This window comes from Thalassophryne amazonica, chromosome 8, assembly GCF_902500255.1.
Source record: "Thalassophryne amazonica chromosome 8, fThaAma1.1, whole genome shotgun sequence".
NCBI classification, from domain to species: domain Eukaryota; kingdom Metazoa; phylum Chordata; class Actinopteri; order Batrachoidiformes; family Batrachoididae; genus Thalassophryne; species Thalassophryne amazonica.
The window spans coordinates 96,935,505-96,955,640 of NC_047110.1; the positions used below are offsets into that span (position 1 = coordinate 96,935,505).

The following is a 20,136-nucleotide window of genomic DNA, read 5'->3' on the forward strand; positions in this document are numbered from 1 at the left end:
CTTAGCTCATTGGTGCATTCTTTCTTCTTATCAAACTACCAGATTGTTGATTTAGCCACTCCCAAACCTTTTTCTATTTGTTTAATTGTGGCCAGACTTGCACCAATACCTACTTGGACCTCATACTGAGAGTTCCAGTGAACAGCTACCAAATGCCAATTCAATACTTGACTTAATTTGCCAATTACATGGACTGTGTATGAAAATGTCTGTAATTCCTAAGAGGTTGATTACATTTTTCTTTTTTATTTATTTTTTTGTTAAACCCCTTGAATTAAACCTGAAACTCAGCATTGCAAATGCATCTTGTTTGCTTCATTTCAGCTGCATTCTGGGAGAGTACAGAGGGAAAATTTTGTGTTCCACGTGGGCATGTCGGAGTGTGTGTATTAAACATGTTGGCTTGGGGCCGTCTTCTTACACTCTTGATACTTTCACACATTTGCTGTTCTTGGGAAGTGCTGGCTCTCTGATGGGAGCTAATGCTGATCTAATTGTCCGCCGTAACACCACTAACCTGTTAATATACCGGCATAAATGTTGGAGGAAGAGCAGTACTATGATCTTTTTAATCTACTTGCTTTAGCGGATGAGGATAATGAAGGCAGAACTTGTTTTACAGGTTTTATGGTGACACTTTCATGCAGTATTACAGTGCTACACTGCCACCTAGTGGTTGTTTGTGCATCATGATATAGTACACAGTCGATTTGTTTCTGTCCACTCTTATGTTTCTGCATTGCTCCTTGTTTCTCTGTACCTGTGACAGACGGCCATGCTGAACAAACACCTGAGTTCCCTGATGCCAGGTCTGACGGCGAAGGTCTTCAGGACGTACAACGCCTCCATCACCCTGCAGCAGCAGCTCAAAGTGCTCACAAACAGTAAGCCACACCCACTGTGCTGTCACACCGTCTCCAATACATGCAATCCACCTGCCACCTGATCCTGATGGATCATCAAGGCTGAAATGATCAAGCTTTACTGAAGCAATACTTTTTAGGTTGCCCAATAGAAGCACAGGGATAATTCAACGATTCTGAATCAACTAATCCCTGAAACACACCTGCTTTTAACACTGGTTCTTTTTTTTTGCATGTTTCAAAAATGTTTAAGCCTCTTAAATGACAATGAACTTCTCTTAATTCAAAAGTTTATAACATATAGGACCCCAAGCGATAATGGATCTTGTGGGAGTTGATGCAATACAGATAATAGGGAAGAAATAATTTTACAATACCAATATGTTGATATATATATATTAGGGTTTGTAAGAGTAGAATGGGAGGCAGAGCCTTCAGCTTTCAGGCTCCTCTCCTGTGGAACCAGCTCCCAATTCAGATCAGGGAGACAGATACCCTCTCTACTTTTAAGATTAGGCTTAAAACTTTCCTTTTCGCTAAGGCTTATAGTTAGGGCTGGATCGGGTGACCCTGGACCATCCCTTGGTTATGTTGCTTTAGACGTAGACTGTGTTTCATAATTATTGTATGGCCTTGCCTTGCAATGTGGAGCGCCTTGGGGCAACTGTTTGTTGTGATTTGGCGCTATACAAGAAAAAAGTTGATTGATTGATTGATATATATAATGTACATTAAAAATGGCAATTCCTAACATTTTATTATCAAGCCCTTATAATAAAGAAATATAATTGAGGCTTGATGTTTTACAGTTTAAACAAACTTTATTATCAATAACTATAAACATTAAGCAATAATCAACCAGTGTACAGTAGTGTTCAGAATAATAGCAGTGCTATGTGACTAAAAGATTAATCCAGGTTTTATATTGTTACATGGGAAACAAGGTACCAATAGATTCAGTAGATTCTCACAAATCCAACAAGACCAAGCATTCATGATATGCACACTCTTAAGGCTATGAAATTGGGCTATTAGTAAAAAAAAAAAAAAAAAATAGAAAAGGGGGTGTTCACAATAATAGTAGCATCTGCTGTTGACGCTACAAACTCAAAACTATTATGTTCAAAATGCTTTTTTAGCAATCCCGTGAATCACTAAACTAGTATTTAGTTCATGATTCCTTCACATCTGCGAGGCATTAATTTTGTTGGTTTGGAACCAAGATTTTGCCCGTTTACTAATGTGCTTGGGGTCATTGTCTTGTTGAAACACCCATTTCAAGGGCATGTCCTCTTCAGCATAAGGCAACATGACCTCTTCAAGTATTTTGACATATCCAAACTGATCCATGATACCTGGTATGCGATATATAGGCCCAACACCATAAAAGGAGAAACATGCCCATATCATGATGCTTGCACCACCATTAGACCATGGGGCATTCCACAGAAATATGAAATTTCATTTGACACATTACTGAACAGATCTGACTCTTGTATCCTCTGATTAATGGTACAAATGTGCCAGAATGCCATTTTTCTGGAAATATTACCTGCACATTAATTAGTAACAGCTGTTTCAAATCTACAGTCTTTGTTTTAATATGACTGTAGTGCTTAACCCTATAACACCAAGTGTATCATATTTGAGACAGGATTTTCTGAGATGTCTGCTTCATCAGTGTGATATTTTCTCCCCAAAAAACCCATCGTATACAATGATATACTTGTAGTGCACAGACAAATGATACACTTGGTGTTATAGGGTTAAGAACTACAGTCATATTAAAACAAAGACTGTAGATTTGAAACAGCTGTTACTAATTAATGTGCAGGTAATATTTCCAGAAAAATGGCATCCTGGCACATTTGTACCATTAATCAGAGGATACAAGAGTCAGATCTTTGTTCAGTAATGGGTCAAACGAAATTTCATATTTCTGTGGAATGCCCCATGGTCGAAATATAGCCTACCTTGCACAGAACTGTGTAGGTGCTTAGACTGTTCAAATTCTGGGGAAAAGCCACAAGAGGACGAAGATGAGTTGGACTCAGACTCGGACCTGGATTCAGGGGAAAGTGATGCCGAATAGACATGAAAAATTTAAATATTTCTGATTTATAGACAGTAACTCTTACAGAGACAGTTGATAAATATAGTTAGAATTTTAGCCACAGGATATTTGAAGTAATTTGTGCTACATTATGGATTTACTGAGTCAAAAGGAAGGTGTTTAATGTCTAATAGAGGAAGTTCACAGATAAGGAGGAAATGAAAGGGGTGAGCTATTTAAAAACACTTTGGTTACCCTGCATGATTAATGGCATGGCATGCACTAATTAATAGATGAATTAATTGAGTGGCATGGCATGATGCATATCAGTATTGTGTGATTCACTTAATAGACATGATACTTAAGAGTTAATACACGTACCAAATTTATTTGAAGGAAATATTCAAATTTGTTTAATTGAGTGATTTGGTACTTTAAATATCATTAATGTATTTTTTTCTCACCATTTCAGTTTGAATTTAAAGTTCTCGTGCACCATACACATGTACTTTCCAGGCATGTAAAGGGTTAATGTGAAACATGTTTTTTTCAGCAAAGAGTATATCACTTTCATTGGATATTCCAAAATTTTCATGAAAAATCATGCACAATTTCATGTTGCACACATTTATCCCATTTTTAAGAATTTTGCTCTTATAGCACAAGTTTTGGTTCGTGGAGGGTTAATATCCAGTTTTATGACCCAGAAAACATCATTTTTGAATTGAGCACCCCAAAAATACCCAAGGATACCTATTTTCAGGTTGTTTGCTCATTTTTCCCCACAATTAAACAATTTTTAGTGTTTTGCTCTTACATTGTACATTTTGGGGCGTGAAGGGTTAATGTGCACATTTATGACCAAGAAAACATCATTTTTGAATTTAGCACCCCTAAATTACCTAGGAATAATTTTTTTTCTGGGTGTTCGCTCATATGTCAAACGAAACTTCATTTCTAAGCCTCTTTCAAGCTAAGCCCTATGGGCTACATGCTTCACTGTCTTCACTGTGAACTGTGGCTTGAATTCAGAGTTTGGGGGTCATCTCACAAACTGTCTGCGGCCCTTGGACCAAAAAAAAAAACAAAAAAACAATTTTACTCTCATCAGTCCACAAAATATTCCTCCATTTCTCTTTAGGCCAGTTGATGTGTTCTTTGGCAAATTGTAACCTCTTCTGCACGTCTTTTATTTAACAGAGGGACTTTGCGGGGGATTCTTGCAAATAAATTAGCTTCACACAGGCGTCTTCTAACTGTCACAGCACTTACAGGTAACTCCAGACTGTCTTTGATCTTCCTGGAGCTGATCAGTGGGTGAGCCTTTGCCATTCTGGTTATTCTTCTATCCATTTTGATGGTTGTTTTCTGTGTTCTTCCACGCGTCTCTGGTTTTTTGTCCATTTTAAAGCATTGGAGATCATTGTAGATGAACAGCCTATAATTTTTTTGCACCTGCGTATAAGTTTTCCCCTCTCCAATTAACTTTATAATCAAACTACGCTGCTCTTCTGAACAATGTCTTGAACATCCCATTTTCCTCAGGCTTTCAAAGAGAAAAGCATGTTCAACAGGCGCTGGCTTCATCCTTACATAGGGGACACCTGATTCACACCTGTTTGTTCCACAAAATTAACGAACTCACTGACTGAATGCCACACTACTATTATTGTGAACACCCCCTTTTCTACTTTTTTTTACTAATAGCCCAATTTCATAGCCTTAAGAGTGTGCATATCATGAATACTTGGTCTTGTTGGATTTGTGAGAATCTACTGAATCTACTGGTACCTTGTTTCCCATGTAACAATAAGAAATATACTCAAAACCTGGATTAATCTTTTTAGTCACATAGCACTACTATTATTCTGAACACTACTGTACATCACACTCCCTTCACGCGGATTGCATAAAACAGACTTCTTGTCTGTTTTGGCCACACCTAGCATAGTGGCATAGTGTCTGCTGTAAGACGCCCACTCTGATTGAAAATTAATTGCAGTTGGATTGTTTTACCTCTGTCTGTTGTTGCAAATGTGGCCATGGGGTGAGGGAGGTCACAGCCATACTTAACAGCATTGTCAACATGCTGGACAGATTATTCAGTGATACCACTTCCAACAACCAAAATGTTTTTTTCTACTTTATTTGGTACAATAAAAGGTTTCATATCAGCAAAATACCAATATGTTCGTGGAACGTTCATACTGGCTGACATTATTGGATAACCTCTAGTGTGTGTGTGTGACCTCAAATCAGAATATGTTGGGATGATACGGATAATGAAAAAAAAAGACGATCCTATTTCATTTGACTTCTATTTCATTGCACAGTATGACCCAAAGATATTTCATGGTTTGCTGGTCAACTTCATTTCTTTAATATACATCCATTCCAGCAAGTCTGCAATGCATTACAAAGAAAAAAAAAATGCTAGCATTCGGTGTGATGTCAGCGCCTTGATAGCGCACTAAAGAAACCCAGTAAAATAGATATTATTTGGGAGATTTTTTTGTATTTCATTCTTTTACAAAAATACGTATTTGAAATATTTTTATTTTGGGGGAATTTTGCCTGGAGTGGATTTTCACAGAGATTGCAGTAGTTGTAATTCTAATAGTGCTTCAATTTTAGGGTCTATATTTGTTTTATAGGTGTTTCCACAAACCTCAGTGCAGTGACATACTATATGGTGTCATGAGTGAACTGTGTAGTATACAGACATTTCATATTCAGCAGATCCCTTACTATCTGAAATGGCTGAAAGATTTATTTTTACCTGTGACTCCATATTAGTTAATTCAAAGTATTATTCTGTCACCCTCTCAAAGAAACTGACAACGTGGCAGAGAAGCTTCTGTCCTACAACAGGGCAAACAGAGCAGTTGCAATTCTCTGTAACCACCAGCGGGCACCACCAAAGACCTTTGAGCAGTCTATGGCTAATCTGCAGAAAAAGGTAAGAGTTACCAGTGGAGAGCATTTTGGTTTTTGGGACAGATTATTCATATTTTTAATTGTCATGTTTTGAGTTATTGCATTAAAAAAACTAAAAAACCAAGAGAGAATTAATGAAACACACCTGAGTTTTTGTGTCCTTTGCATCCCATCAGTGATGAGAATGTGCGCTGTGGTTTCTGCTTTGCAGATTGATGCTCGGAAGGAGCAGCTGGCTCTGGCCAAGACAGAACTGAAAGAGGCCAAGAAGGAAGCAAAGTCCAAAGGCAGCTCGGATCCCAAACTGCAGGCGTGAGTGAGCTTATAGTGTAGAAAAAGCAGCGAGCTGCGGCTGTGGTCACAAAATGTTAATAAAAATCACAAGTTTACCTGCCTTCTGGCGCAAAAACACAGCGAGTTCAAGATAAATAATGACATTTACTTTAAAGCTCCAGACCCTCCAAAGGCTGTATCCGGTACGTGAACATCTGTGGGTCCACTGCTCCGTGTGTGTGATACAATCAGAACATTTCCCAAACTAACGTCACAGCTGCGGGCATGTTCACATGCAGTTGTAGTTTGTTCCAAGCCCGATTTATTGTCACTATGACTTCAACGTGGTCCCTTGATGATGAACCATAACGCGATTTAGTTGTATTTTTAAAATAAGCTGCGACTGATTCTGTCACACTTAGCTTTATTTTCTCCGTCAGGTTGGTGGAACGTAAACAAGCTGCGGTGAAGCGATGTGAGGAGCAGCTGCTGAAGATGGAGGTCCAGGCAACAGACAGGGAAGAGAACAAGCAAATTGCTTTGGGAACCTCCAAACTTAACTACCTGGACCCACGTATCACCGTGGCGTGGTAAGCAAAGTCTAACCCGTATCTGCAGGGATTATTCAGTTACGTACTCGCTGCCTCACAGAGAACACGCGAGCACCCAGAAGGCTCTGTTCCAAAGTGAACACATTATCCATTTGACTTTAGACTCAGCTCGGCATTTTCACTTCTATGGTTTGGAGATGATTCACTTTTCTTCATAGAACTACACAAACAAGTCAGACCAAATATTACCATTTTGTTGGGTTTTATTTAATCCAAAAGTGCAGTAATGTCTCTGTCGCTTACTCCTTTCACAAGTACAGTGTTGAGTATCAGAATGTAATTTGATGCTCTTTGTATGTCATGCAACCCTATAATAGTGAAGTTTTCTAGTCCACTTTTTTAAAAAATAAGGCTTTGTGGAATTGCCTGAAAAACCACCTCATGAGAGCATGAAAACATTTCAGCAAGCCACCCCCCCCCCCCCCCCCCAAGACACACATTTCCATTAAGCTTATTTTCAATTTGCTATTAGGTAGTGGAAATCTGCCTACTTTAAGATAACTGCATGGCAACTGACACATAACAGTGGCATGTTAAGGACTGGCTGGGTCACGTTGCTCAAGATAGATTTACAGGCCAGCACGGGAATTATATAGTCATGAAGAACACGTCTTTGCTTCGACTGCTTCACTGTTGCTCTGTGTGTGTGTGTGTGGTGACATCTGTATCCACACCTGTGAGGTGCTACACATTTTGTGAGGGGAGGTTGTTTAATTTAACCTTTATTTAACCAGGTTAGTCCCATTGAGATCAAGATCTCTTTTGCAAGGGAGACCTGGGCAAATTATAAAGTTTCCAATTCACCTAACCTGCATGTCTTTAAATGTGGGAGGAAACCCACGCAAACATGGGGAGAACATGTAAACACACAGAAAGGCCACAGGTGGGAATCAAACCTATTACCACCTTGCTGTGAGGCAACAGTGCCAACCACTAAGTCACCGTGCTGCCCTTGTTGACTCCCGTCTGCCTCCTACGATATGCAGTTACCAACTTCCTGACGTTTATGTTCTCATTTTCTTACGAACAACTCAACCATCAGTACTTTATCCCACTGATGCACTAAAACATGACAGCACAGCTTTTCAGAGAGCTGAGTCTTGTTAAACAGCAGCTTATGCTGGACGTTTGCTTGACCTGCTGTGTTTCTGTGCAGGTGTAAGAACATGGAGGTGCCCGTGGATAAAATCTACAATAAAAGCCAAAGAGAAAAGTTTGCATGGGCCATCGACATGACAGAGGCTGACTTTGAGTTCTAAATGCACTTTGAAAAGCTTCAATATGTTTCAGTAATCTTTTCAAATTATGTGCTTGAAGAATTCACTGATAATGATCTCACAGGTGTCACAGTCTGTGGCACTTTTTGTTACCTCTTTGTTTCTGTTTGGTGTTCGTGACACATTGGTTCAAAGATAATAGTCCATTTATTTTCAGTTGTAACATTTGCATCATTGTGAATAAAAGTCTATCATGCAATGAAGTAATAAATGTCTAAAATATTGTTAGCTGCTTTTATGTGAACATTTTCAGGTATGTTCAAAATAAGTGTGTTTTTAAGAGCGAGTAAAGCTAAAAAATAAATAAATAAAAATCCTTAAAATAGCTTTTATTTCCATACATACAAATGCATTGGGAACACTGCACTCTTTGGCATAAGGCAACATGACCTTTTCAAGTAATATGTATTCAAACTGACCCATGATCCCTGTATGCAATAAATAGGCCTGACACCATAGTATGAGAAACATCCTCTTATCATGATGCTTGTTCCACCATACTCTACTGTCTTCACAGTGTACTGTGGCCTGAATTCTGTTTTTGAGGGTCGTCTAACAAATTGCCTACAGCCCCAGACCCAAAAATAATCTTGCTTTCATCAGTCCATAAAATGTTGTCATTTCTCTTTAGGCCAGCCATTGTGTTCTTTGTCAAAATGTAACTTCTTCAGCACGTCGTTTTTTCCAAAGTGGTACTTTGTGGGGGCTTCTTTCCCATAGCTTGGCTTCACATCGGTGTCTTCTAATTGTTACAGTACTCACAGGTAACTTTTAGACTTTCTTTGATCGCCCTGGACCTGATCTTTGGCTGAGTCTTTCCCATTCTGGTGGTTCTTTGATCCATTTGATTGGCTGTTTTCTGTTTTTCCCAACACATCTTTTAGGTTTTGCTGCCATTGGAAAGCATGTGAAATCATTTTAGCTGAGCAGCCTATCATTTTTTGCACTTCTTTGTTTTCACCCCTCCAGTCAACTTTTTATTCAAAGTACACTGTTCTTCTGAAGTGTCTGGAATGACCCATTTTCCTCAATTTTCAGAGAAAACCGCACTCCAAGCAGCCAGTACATTTGTTGTACATTTTTTGCTGTTGTCCTTAAACAGCCTAATATTCTTTTTTTCTTTACTTTCTGTAAAGTAAAAAATTTGATAAATTGTTCTTAATGTTTTGATTTGGAATAGAATATGCAGCATTCCCAATGCATACTGAAATAAAAGCTCTTCTAAGGAAGATTTTGAAGAAGATTGAAGATTTTGAATGATTAAATGTTAGCCTGGAATGAAATTCCAATCATTTCACCTGCTATAATCGAAGAGTTTTGCCATTTCACAATCACACTGGTCATTGATGTTTATGCAGCGATATATAACTAATACATCATGCAGCCATTTCTACATCAGTATCACCACAACCACAATCCACTCTCCTATCACAGAACCTCCGGCTACACAATGTTAAGTCTCCTCTTTGTCTTTGATGGTTCTTCAAAGATTTTTAAATGACCACAGGTGCGGTGTCGCGTACAGAGATGACCCCCATACAAGATTTTGCATCTATGCATGTGCAAAAAAGGTAAAGGTTCTGTACTGAGTTTATCCTTTCTGTGTGTGGAAAGGATAGGGTGGGTTTCAATTTATGGAGAAAAATAATCTGCCTGTAAACCTGATTTTGGTCCACACCCACCATTTTTGCACATGTGCAGATATTTGCTATCTGCACATATTGCTGTCTGCGCAGGTAATATGTCTGCCAACTGCCATAAAACTTCATAGAAGAAAAGTGGTACCGAGTCTACAGAGATGACAGAAAGAAAACCACAAACAAATGTCAGTGATCAGATGAGCCGTTTTGGCATGATGGAGGATCGAACAAACAGATATTTGGTGAATTATGATAGATTTTGAGCTTTACTCACTTTTTAAACATTTTGAAAACAACTGTACTATGCATGTAGAAATCTGATAAAATACACTACTTAGGTAGAGAAGGTCTAAAGCTTGAGTTGGTGCGCATCCGTCCATCGTCACTAAGACGCCAGACAAGATTAATATTGGCTGCGTAGAGTCCTGTTGTGGCCACCAGGGGATTAGGTCTGAAAATATGTACACAATGTCTGAATGACTTTGTGTGTCAAGGTGAAACTTGGTGGTACACAAGGTCTAACAAAGACCTCAGACAAGTTTTAATGACACTATACAGAATAATGCCACAAGGGTTTAATGGCTCATGATGAAATTGCTTGTCAATCATTGCATAATTGCATTGCATTTGAGGTTGAGCTCAGCTGCAACTGTCTTTGTGTTGGTCAATTAACACGCTTTCTCCAAATTATTAAATTTCTATTAGGCATATGAGTCATGCTCTTATTTTGAAATTTTGTACCGTTTAACTTTCCTGAACACAGTAATGGTGGATCATCCATTTCTGGATTTCTGATAAGACAGTTCCCATGATGCTCTAGGTATTTTAGCCTATCCCGACCAACAGAGGTGTTGCATCATATCGTGTAATTATATGGATGTAATTTGTACACTTTGTGGCCTGAGGCCTTCCCATCAAGAATAATTTATGGCAGTTCAAAGGAAAGTTGTGTTCTTCTGGATCAGACCGTATTTAACAAAACTTAAAAAAAAAAATGGAAATGAGGTTTGTAACTTTAAATTTCTTTAATAAAATGGAAAGAATACATGCCATTCTTTTTTTAGAATTGGAATATTTAAACATCTCAAATTTGGCTCTGTTGAAGAGAGGCTGGACAAAAGTTGTATTTTTTTTTTTTTTTTATCAATTCTACAGTGCCTAAAACACAGTACTATATGTGGTCCCTTCTAAATCTGATCAGTTAATCAGTTGAATGAAACATTTACAGTATTCCCACTAAAACAGACAAAACACTCCAAACAGAAATGTTCCCAAGTTCCACGTTTGTGTATTATGTTACAAAATTCAACTTGGCTTGAAAAACAAACAGTTTAATTGAGCGTGAGCACCTTAGAGTTAGTTTAAATAAAGTTCACTCAGCACCTGGCCAGATATTTATTAAGTCATACATGGCAAACATTGCATTAAATAGATCTATAAGAACAGCCAGATTCAGAATACAGCCCACTACAGGGAATAAATTGTGAATACGACACTGCTGTGTGTATTCTTAATGGTGGCAAAGACCAAAGTTCGACTGGCCATTTTATTCTATGGGTTTTACTTCTCGGCATAAATGCCGAGGCCAAAATTATTCCCACTCACCACAACCTATTGGAATTTAAACTGCTTTAAGACTGCACCCGCATAATCGATGCGAGTCAAAATCTGTAACCTCCATTCCTGAAAGTGAACAGGTTAATCTGTCATACCAGTATCTCTTAAAAAGAACTGTTCATTACTTAACTGGAACCATTTAGCACAACATTCAGGATATATATAAATTTAAAAAAAAAAAAGCATTTCACACAACTACACACCAAATCAATACAAGTCATTTTCTGAATGGGAACTTCTGCTGCCGACCAACTTCACACCTCACGTAAGAACCTGTGGAGAAAGAATAGTGTGAGAAATTCACGCAAAACCATAAGTTACATTGTATAAATGGGAGTTGACCCGAGAAAACCCTTATTTCTGGATAATCAGTTACTGTAACTAGCAAAATGCATGAAACAACTACAGTAGTGTTCAGAATAATAGTAGTGCTATGTGACTAAAAAGATTAATCCAAGTTTTGAGTATATTTATTATCGTTACATGGGAAACAGTTACCAGTAGATTCTCACAAATCCAACAAGACCAAGCATTCATGATGTGCACACTCTTAAGGCTATGAAATTGGGCTATTAGTAAAAAAAAGTAGAAAGGGGGTGTTCACAATAATAGTAGCATCTGCTGTTGATGCTATAAACTCAAAACTATTATGTTCAAACTGCTTTTTAGCAATCCTGTGAATCACTAAACTAGTATTTAGTTGTATAACCACAGTTTTTCATGATTTCTTCACATCTACGAGGCATTAATTTTGTTGGTTTGGAACCAAGATTTTGCTCGTTTACTAGTGTGCCTGGGGTCACTGTCTTGTTGAACACCCATTTCAAGGGCATGTCCTCTTCAGCATAAGCCAACATGACCTCAAGTATTTTAACATATCCAAACTGATCCATGATACCTGGTATGCGATATATAGCCCCAACACCATAGTAGGAGAAACATGCCCATATCATGATGCTTGCACCACCATGCTTCACTGTCTGCACTGTGAACTGTGGCTTGAATTCAGAGTTTGGGGGTCGTCTCACAAACTGTCTGCGGCCCTTGGACCCAAAAAGAACAATTTTACTCTGTCCACAAAATATTCCTCCACTTCTTTTTAGGCCAGTTGATGTGTTCTTTGGCGCAGGGGTGGTGGTCAAGTGGTTAATGCGCTTGGTTTCAGTTCAGAAGGTTCCGGGTTCAAATCCCACCCCTGCCACATTGCTCCATGTAATGTGGAGTTGCATCAGGAAGGGCATCCGGCGTAAAACTTGTGCCAATTCAACATGCAGATCCACCTTGGATTTGCTGTGGCGACCCCGGGTGCAAACAAGGGAGCAGCCGAAGGGACTTACTGATGTGTTCTTTGGCAAATTATAACCTCTTCTGCACGACTTTTATTTAACAGAGGGACTTTGCGGGGGATTCTTGCAAATAAATTAGCTTCACACAGGCGGCTTCTAACTGTCACAGCACTTACAGGTAACTCCAGACTGTCTTTGATCATCCTGGAGCTGATCAATGGGTGAGCCTTTGCCATTCTGGTTATTCTTCTATCCATTTTGATGGTTGTTTTCCATTTTCTTCCACGCGTCTCTTTTGTTGTCCATTTTAAAGCATTGGAGATCATTGTAGATGAACAGCCTATAATTTTTTGCACCTGCATATAAGTTCTCCCCTCTCCAATCAACTTTTTAATCAAACTACGGTGTTCTGAACAACGTCTTGAACATCCCATTTTCCTCAGGCTTTCAAAAAAAAGCATGTTCAACAGGTGCTGGCTTCATCCTTAAATAGGGGACACCTGATTCACACCTGCTTGTTCCACAAAACTGACGAACTCACTGACCGAATGCCACACTATTATTATTGTGAACACCCCCTTTTCTGCTTTTTTTTTTTTTCTAATAGCCCAATTTCATAGCCTTAAGAGTGTGTATACGATGAATGCTTGGTCTTGTTGGATTTGTGAGAATCTACTGAATCTACTTTTCCCATGTAACAAAAAATATACTCAATCTGCATTAATCTTTTTAGTCACAGCACTACTATTATTCTGAACACTACTGTATGTCCTGACAAATTATTGTGCACAAGAGTTGGAAGTACAAATGGAGCCTTAAGTATATGGACAGTGAGAACTACAGTAATTTTGCGTCTGTATGCTTCCACAATGAAGTCTAAAGGAATCTATGTGATAGAAGTGTATACTCGTAACTTTAACTGAAAGGGTTTCACAAAACTATCATTAACCATTAAGGACTTCCAGCCACTGAGAAGTCACTGGACACGCCTCACACACACACACACACACACACACACACACACACACACACACACACACACACACACACACACACACACACACACACACACACACACACACACACACACACACACACACACACACACACACACACACACACACACACACACAGGGGAAAATAAGTATTTGTCCACTGTTGATTTTTATTTTGCAAGTTTTCCCACCTATAAAGAATGGAAAGGTCTATAATTTTTATCGTAGGTACACTTCAACTGTGAGAGACAGGAGCTAAAAAAAGATTTTTAAATAATGTTTACATTTTATTGCATGAAATATGTATTTGATACAATAGAAAAACAGAACCTTAACATTTCGTACTGAAACCTTTACGGAGGTCAGATGATTCCTGTAGTTCTTGACAAAGTTTGCACACTGCAGCGGTGGGAAAACTTGCAAAATCGACAGTGGATCAAATACTTATTGTCCCCACTATACTCGTGTGTGTGTGTGTGTGTGTGTGTACACACACACGGTTCTAGATTGGGTTGTGTTTTTTTTTTAAATAGGTATCTGATATTTTTCAAGGGTGGGAATAACTTAAGCAAAGTTTCTATCTATAATTGTTCAGTGTTGTTAGCTAATATCCGTAGTTTCCCAAAAAATATTAGTCCTATCAACATTCCGTTTTGGCGGCGTTCATCCTTGACCTAAAACATATCACCTTCTTTTGGTTTAGGGGTCGCCACAGCAGATCAATCATTTCCATCTCACCCTGTCCTTTGTATCTTCCTCTGTCACACCAACCACCTGCATGTCCTCCCTCACCACATCCATAAACCACCTCTTTGGCCTCCCTCTTCTCCTACTGCCTGGTGGCTCCATCCTCACCATCCTTCTCCCTATATACACTGGGTCCATCCTCTGTACATGTCCAAACCATCTCAATCTCACCTCTCTGACTTTGTCTCCAAACCATCCCACCTGAGCTGTCCCTCTGATATGTTCATTCCTAATCCTGTCTATTCTCGTCACTCCCAAAGACAATCTCAACATCTTCAATTCTTCCAGCTCTGCCTCCTGTCTTTTTGTTAGTGTTACCATCTCTAAGCCATACATCATAGCTGGTCTCACTGTCTTGTAAACGTTCCCCTTCACTCTTGCTGATATTCTTCGGTCACAAATCACTCCTGTCACCTTTCTCCACCCTGCCTGCACTCTCTTCTTCACCTCTCTACCACACTCTCCATTACTTTGGACAGTTGATCCCAAGTATTTAAATTCATCTACTTTCACCACTTAATTACTCCTTGTAACTGCACTATTCCACTGGGCTCTCTCTCAATCACGCACATGTACTCAGTCTTGTTCCTACAGACTTACATTCCCCTTCTCTCCAGAGCGCATCTCCACCTTTCCAAGCTAGACTCAAAGTCTGCTCTCTACTAGGGATGCACCAATCCATATTTTTTTCACTTCCGATCTGATCCCAATACCTCTCCACCCTCCATTTCCATCTCCACCACTTGTCCCTCTTCCCATTTCCAGAAGCAACAAATATGTGGATAAACTAGAATAATTTAAAATATATGAATTATTGTCCCCTGTGACCCAGTCAATGAATATGAAGTGGACTTTATTTACATCATTAAACAATACTAACAGCATGGTACACCTGTCTGGAGTAGACCATTCTTCTAAACTGAGTACCCATGCAAGGACACAAATGAGGAAAGCCACCAAAATACTCAGAACTTTGAAGGAGTTACAGAATTTTGTCTGTGTGATCAGAAAAACTTCATCGTGAAATCTGCTGCATTACCAGTTTTAAAGCTTTATGATGAAAACAGAACAGGAACAAGAAAAAAGTATCATATCTGGGCTTCAGTTTCACATGTGTCTTCTGACAAATAAATTTCACATCTTAAAAAAAGACCCTATTTCCCATCAATCCCTGATTAAACAAGTAATCATTCAGCCATGCTGGCTTGCCACTTTTGTACCTTCATTATGAGCCTTGACCCTCTTTAGCTTTCTCAGGTGTTGCCTCAATTTCTTCAACACCAGCCTGGGTCATCAGATCAGCAATGTTCTTCTCCAGATCATCAATGCGTGTGCTCATCTCATCAATTGGAGGAGTAGTTAAGGCAAATACTTATTAACACAAGGTCTCAAAAAGTTAAATTTGGCAAATTAAATTCTGATCATGGACAGAAAATGCAAAGGGTACTTTAAAAAACATGGTGTATAATTTACAAATAATCACAGACACGACTACTGCATTAGATTAAAATTTTTAACCTCAACGCATGGAATGAATGAAGTGCATTGCCACTTCAAGTAATATTTAGGATATTCCTCCCAATGATCTGGTCAGACATAGTCTGGAATTTGTCTTGCATCTGTTGCAGAAGTGTTTGCACCTGTGAAACAAATGGCACAAATATCAATTAAACAATAAATCATTACTGAAAGTTGTTTCCAGAAGGAGGAGCGACAGAGACCTTTGTTTCAGAGACAAAATGGCAAACAGGCAAGTATTCAAGAGCATTTACAGAACAAAGGATTGCAAAAATAAAAATCTGACAGGTTATTTCACATGATTTGAGCTGTGTTTGTATGATAATTATTGCATGATTACAATTTAGCTTGTTGTACAACAAATGTTCTTAACATTTACATAATGTTGGCATGTGTATTTATAAAAAACAAAACAACAACCACCACCCTGATCTGGAAGCAGTGTGATTGTTCATTTTTATTAACATCATCACCAAGGGAAAACTGACTCAGGATCTGTTTGACCTATCAAATCACATCTCCTGAAATCTCTGGGAGACACTATTGTCATCTACTTTGGTGTATGGCTCCACCTCAAGAAAAGGACACACTGATATCTGTATTTTAGTGTACAATAACATTTTATGAAATAAAATAGTTTTTGGTCTTTGTGTGATAAACAGTTTTGTCATCAGAGTCAAGAATACTGTCATTTGGGCTGCAACTAACAATTATCTTCATCATCAAATACCACTAATCAATCAATTATCTATTAATCGATTAGTTGTTAGGTCCAACAAAAGTCAGTCAAATGTTAAGTCTTTTCCAGAGACCAAGATGATACCTTCAAATGTCCTTTTTTTGTCCACAACCCAACAATATTCAATTTACTGCCACAAGCAGTAAATGACAGCTGTCATGATCAAATTTTTTTTTAATGAGATTACACAAACACAGATGTAAAATCTTAATGTTCTTAATGTGGAAACTAGCCAACTCAAGCCAACTGCAAAACATTTGAAGTTATACTGTTGCATCTTTTTAACAAAAAGACTTGATGGAATAATGCAAGTTGAAATGTTTCACAACTGACTTGAGGAGAGAGAGTTTTCACATCCTGAAAATTATGATTGAAGTTTTTACATTGACTTTTGTGTAACCTCAATGACATATTCATAATCAGTGTAACGGACATAACGGTTTTTCATGGTGCACATGCCCTCAATTCAGTTTGTGTATTGTGGCATAAAATATTCAGATTTTTTAGAGTGAGGAAACCTGAGAGGAATGTGTCGTGATTTGAACACTCCTGTATTTATCACTGATAACTAGTAGTACTGTCTTTTCTGCAGCATGCCTGCAGACTGTGCTTTCATGCAGCAGCTGGGCAGTCATGACAGAAGTATGGAGTGGTTTCCCTGACAACAACATGAAAGCTCAGTAACCATGGGAGCTGATTCTTTACTGCATTGTTCTGTGACTAATCATTCAGCAAAAGGGGACTTTTTATGCCCCAGGCCAACTGTCACTTCATTTCACATGCTCCAGTTTTCATATTTGACATTTTGATTCACCACTATTTCTGGTCAGCTTGACACAAGATAACACAAAGACAATTTTAGGATTTAATTAAGGGGAAAACAAAAAAGTGGTTTGCAAACATCTCCTTAAAGCACTCAGTTTCCCAGGTTAACTTGAACTGTCATGTTCTTATGTAGATAAAAATGCAAAAAAAATCGATAATTATTTCAATTGTTATAAACAAGAAAAAGTGTGTTGACAACTGCAGAAATAACGTCACTCATAGTGTAAAGTGTGATTATGTAACTGGTGACGTGAAAAAAAAATATTCACAACACCAACTAAACATTACATTAAACAGTGAACCGGTATATGAAACGTTGTTTTCGAAGACACACATTTAAAACACAGTACCAACTACCGACATATACGTTTGCAATATTTTGCTAATCACAACGTTAACATAACATCGTTAGCAGGAGCGGGTTAGCACTAAGCTAACCCGCTCCTGTAGCTAGCAAGCAACTATGCTATCACGACTCACCACATTTGTCAGGTCCTGCACCGACTTGGGATCCGTCTCAGCCATTGTGAAGTCTAAAAAGTTACCAGGGTGTACACACAAATTTAAACTTGCGGTATTGTGAGTACTGTTATCAGACTAACAACTTTGAAATCGGTACGAGTCACTCGCTTTGCAACGCCCACCGGACAATGAGTCTCGCGAGAATGACCGACAGTGCAAAGACATATGGGATATTGAGTTCGTCACAAAATTGCTTGAAGAGACACATTTAACAAATTATTTCGGCTATTGGAAGCAGAAAGGTAAACATTTGTATATAATAAATGGTGTAATTAAACACTCCATGGGCAGCAGAAGAGGTGAGACCGACTTTAGACACGAGGTTCTGTATTTTCATGAGGCAATAGGGGACAATAACAAAATTTGTAATTAGGAATCCAAAAATTGTGGAATCTTACACGCAATAATTGTTTTGTATGGTAACAAGTTAATTTTACTAGTAGTATGAAAGTAATATGTGTGTGATTGGCAAAATGTTACCTCTAAAAATACAGAACGTAAAACATAAATTTTTGCTTATGTTGTTATTTTGCCTTTAAATTGTAACTTAAGTATTTGTTGTTTGCAGTATATTATTAGCATCAAGTGAAAAGAAACATCAGATAAACGTGTCCAGTTGATGCATGCAAAATCTTCAAGATGAGAAATACTCAACCATATGTTTCTTACAGTACAATGGAAATAGAAAGTAATGAGAATGCATAACAGCAACTGATCAACTGGCTTAACAACATACATTTTAATATTCTATAAAGCACACAAATCAAGTAAATTGAAATAAAATACATCACATTTCATTTCCCTGTTATAAATATTGAAAAATAAGTAATTACTAATGCAGTTGGTATCAAGTGATTAAATAAAACATCCAAAGTACCAAAAACTAAATAGCTGACATCACTTACGTGCACCAATATAGTAGCACATCGGGCCACTTCATTCAGAATATTTCACTGGATATAAGCACAATGTAATAGCTCATTTCTTGTTATTGTTCTAAATAAAATAAAACTCACATCGTAGTGTCAAACTCCATTGAATGCACTCTTACTTTTAATAACTTTGATACATTCATGAGATAATATAAATAGTCACTGCTTTAATCCCAGTTTGTTTACAAAAACATACCCACAGACATGTAACAAATGCCAAGAAAATGCCCATTTCTGTGTGTGCTGCTTTAAAATAATAATAATAATAATAGTAATTATTATTATTATTGGGAGGCACGGTGGATTAGTGGTTAGCACTGTTGCCTCACAGCAAGAAGGTCGTGGGTTCAATTCCCGTGGCCTTTCTGTGTGGAGTTTGCATGTTCTCCCTGTGTTTGCGTGGGTTTCCTCCGGGTGCTCCGGTTTCCTCCCACATCCAAAGACATGCGGGTTAGGTGGATTGGAATCTTTAAATTGTCCGTAGGTGTGCGTGTGGGTGTGTCTGTGTTTGTTTGTCTGTTTGTGGCCCTCCGACAGACTGGCGTCCTGTCCTGGGTGTACCCCGCCTCACGCCCTATGACTGCTGGGATAGGCTCCGGCTCCCTGCGACCTTTAATTGGACTAAGTGATAGAAGATGAATGAATGAATGAATGATCCGTGGGGGATCCACAGGCTCTAGATTGGGTAGTGTTTATAAAATAGGTACCTGACATTTTTCAAGGGTGGTAATAAATGATGCAAAGTTTCTATAATAATTTTAACTGAAAGTGCAGGAAATTAAAATGAGAAAGTTTTGTGAATAATTATATTTATTATTTGGCTCATTTAGTTTATGTTGGCAAGGTTGAGATATTTCCTTTGCTCAGATCATATCAATGTCCATTGTTTACTGTTGTTAGCTCATATCCCTAATTTCTCCAAAAATATTAGTCCTATCAACTTTCCGTTTTCACTGAGCTCATCCTTGACCAAAAATACATAAGCATACCAAATGGCAAATGTCAGCTCTCCCCAGTTTCTCCATGATCGAAGTTAGACACACGAGCATACATACAAAGAGGCCAATTGGCTTTTAATATATAGATAATAATAATACATTTATTTATATAGCACTTTACACAGAAAATGTACACATTGCTTATCATAAAACAGATAAAAACAGTTAATATAAAATGTCAAGTAGAAATAAAAATTAAAACAGCAAATACAATTCAGACCGACAATGAAACTAATAAGAAACCAAAGAAAATAAATAAGGTTTAACATTTACCTAAAAAGGAAACAGTGGGCGTGTTAAACA

The 20,136-nt window shown here is 38.1% G+C and overlaps 2 protein-coding genes across 2 annotated transcripts in view; one reads left to right on the forward strand and one right to left on the reverse strand.

Annotated features, from left to right (window-relative positions):
• zgc:173742 (DNA topoisomerase I, mitochondrial) overlaps positions 1 to 8,238 on the forward strand; it is a 78,791-nt gene extending 70,553 nt beyond the window's left edge. The window contains exons 15-19 of the mRNA XM_034177027.1: positions 770 to 884; positions 5,748 to 5,875; positions 6,065 to 6,165; positions 6,567 to 6,716; positions 7,894 to 8,238. Of these exons, the coding sequence (XP_034032918.1) occupies positions 770 to 884; positions 5,748 to 5,875; positions 6,065 to 6,165; positions 6,567 to 6,716; positions 7,894 to 7,996 (597 nt within the window). The 3' untranslated portion in view covers positions 7,997 to 8,238. The remainder of the gene's footprint in view (positions 1 to 769; positions 885 to 5,747; positions 5,876 to 6,064; positions 6,166 to 6,566; positions 6,717 to 7,893) is intronic.
• Positions 8,239 to 11,379: 3,141 nt separating this feature from the next.
• Positions 11,380 to 18,046, reverse strand: hsbp1b (heat shock factor binding protein 1b). Its single transcript, XM_034177031.1, has 4 exons — positions 17,862 to 18,046; positions 15,873 to 15,939; positions 15,520 to 15,646; positions 11,380 to 11,544 (listed from the first exon to the last, which is right to left on the reverse strand). The coding sequence occupies exons 1-3, from the start codon at positions 17,904 to 17,906 to the stop codon at positions 15,525 to 15,527; spliced, it is 234 nt and encodes a 77-aa protein (XP_034032922.1). The 5' UTR covers positions 17,907 to 18,046; the 3' UTR covers positions 11,380 to 11,544; positions 15,520 to 15,524.
• Between the last annotated feature and the right edge of the window lie 2,090 nt (positions 18,047 to 20,136).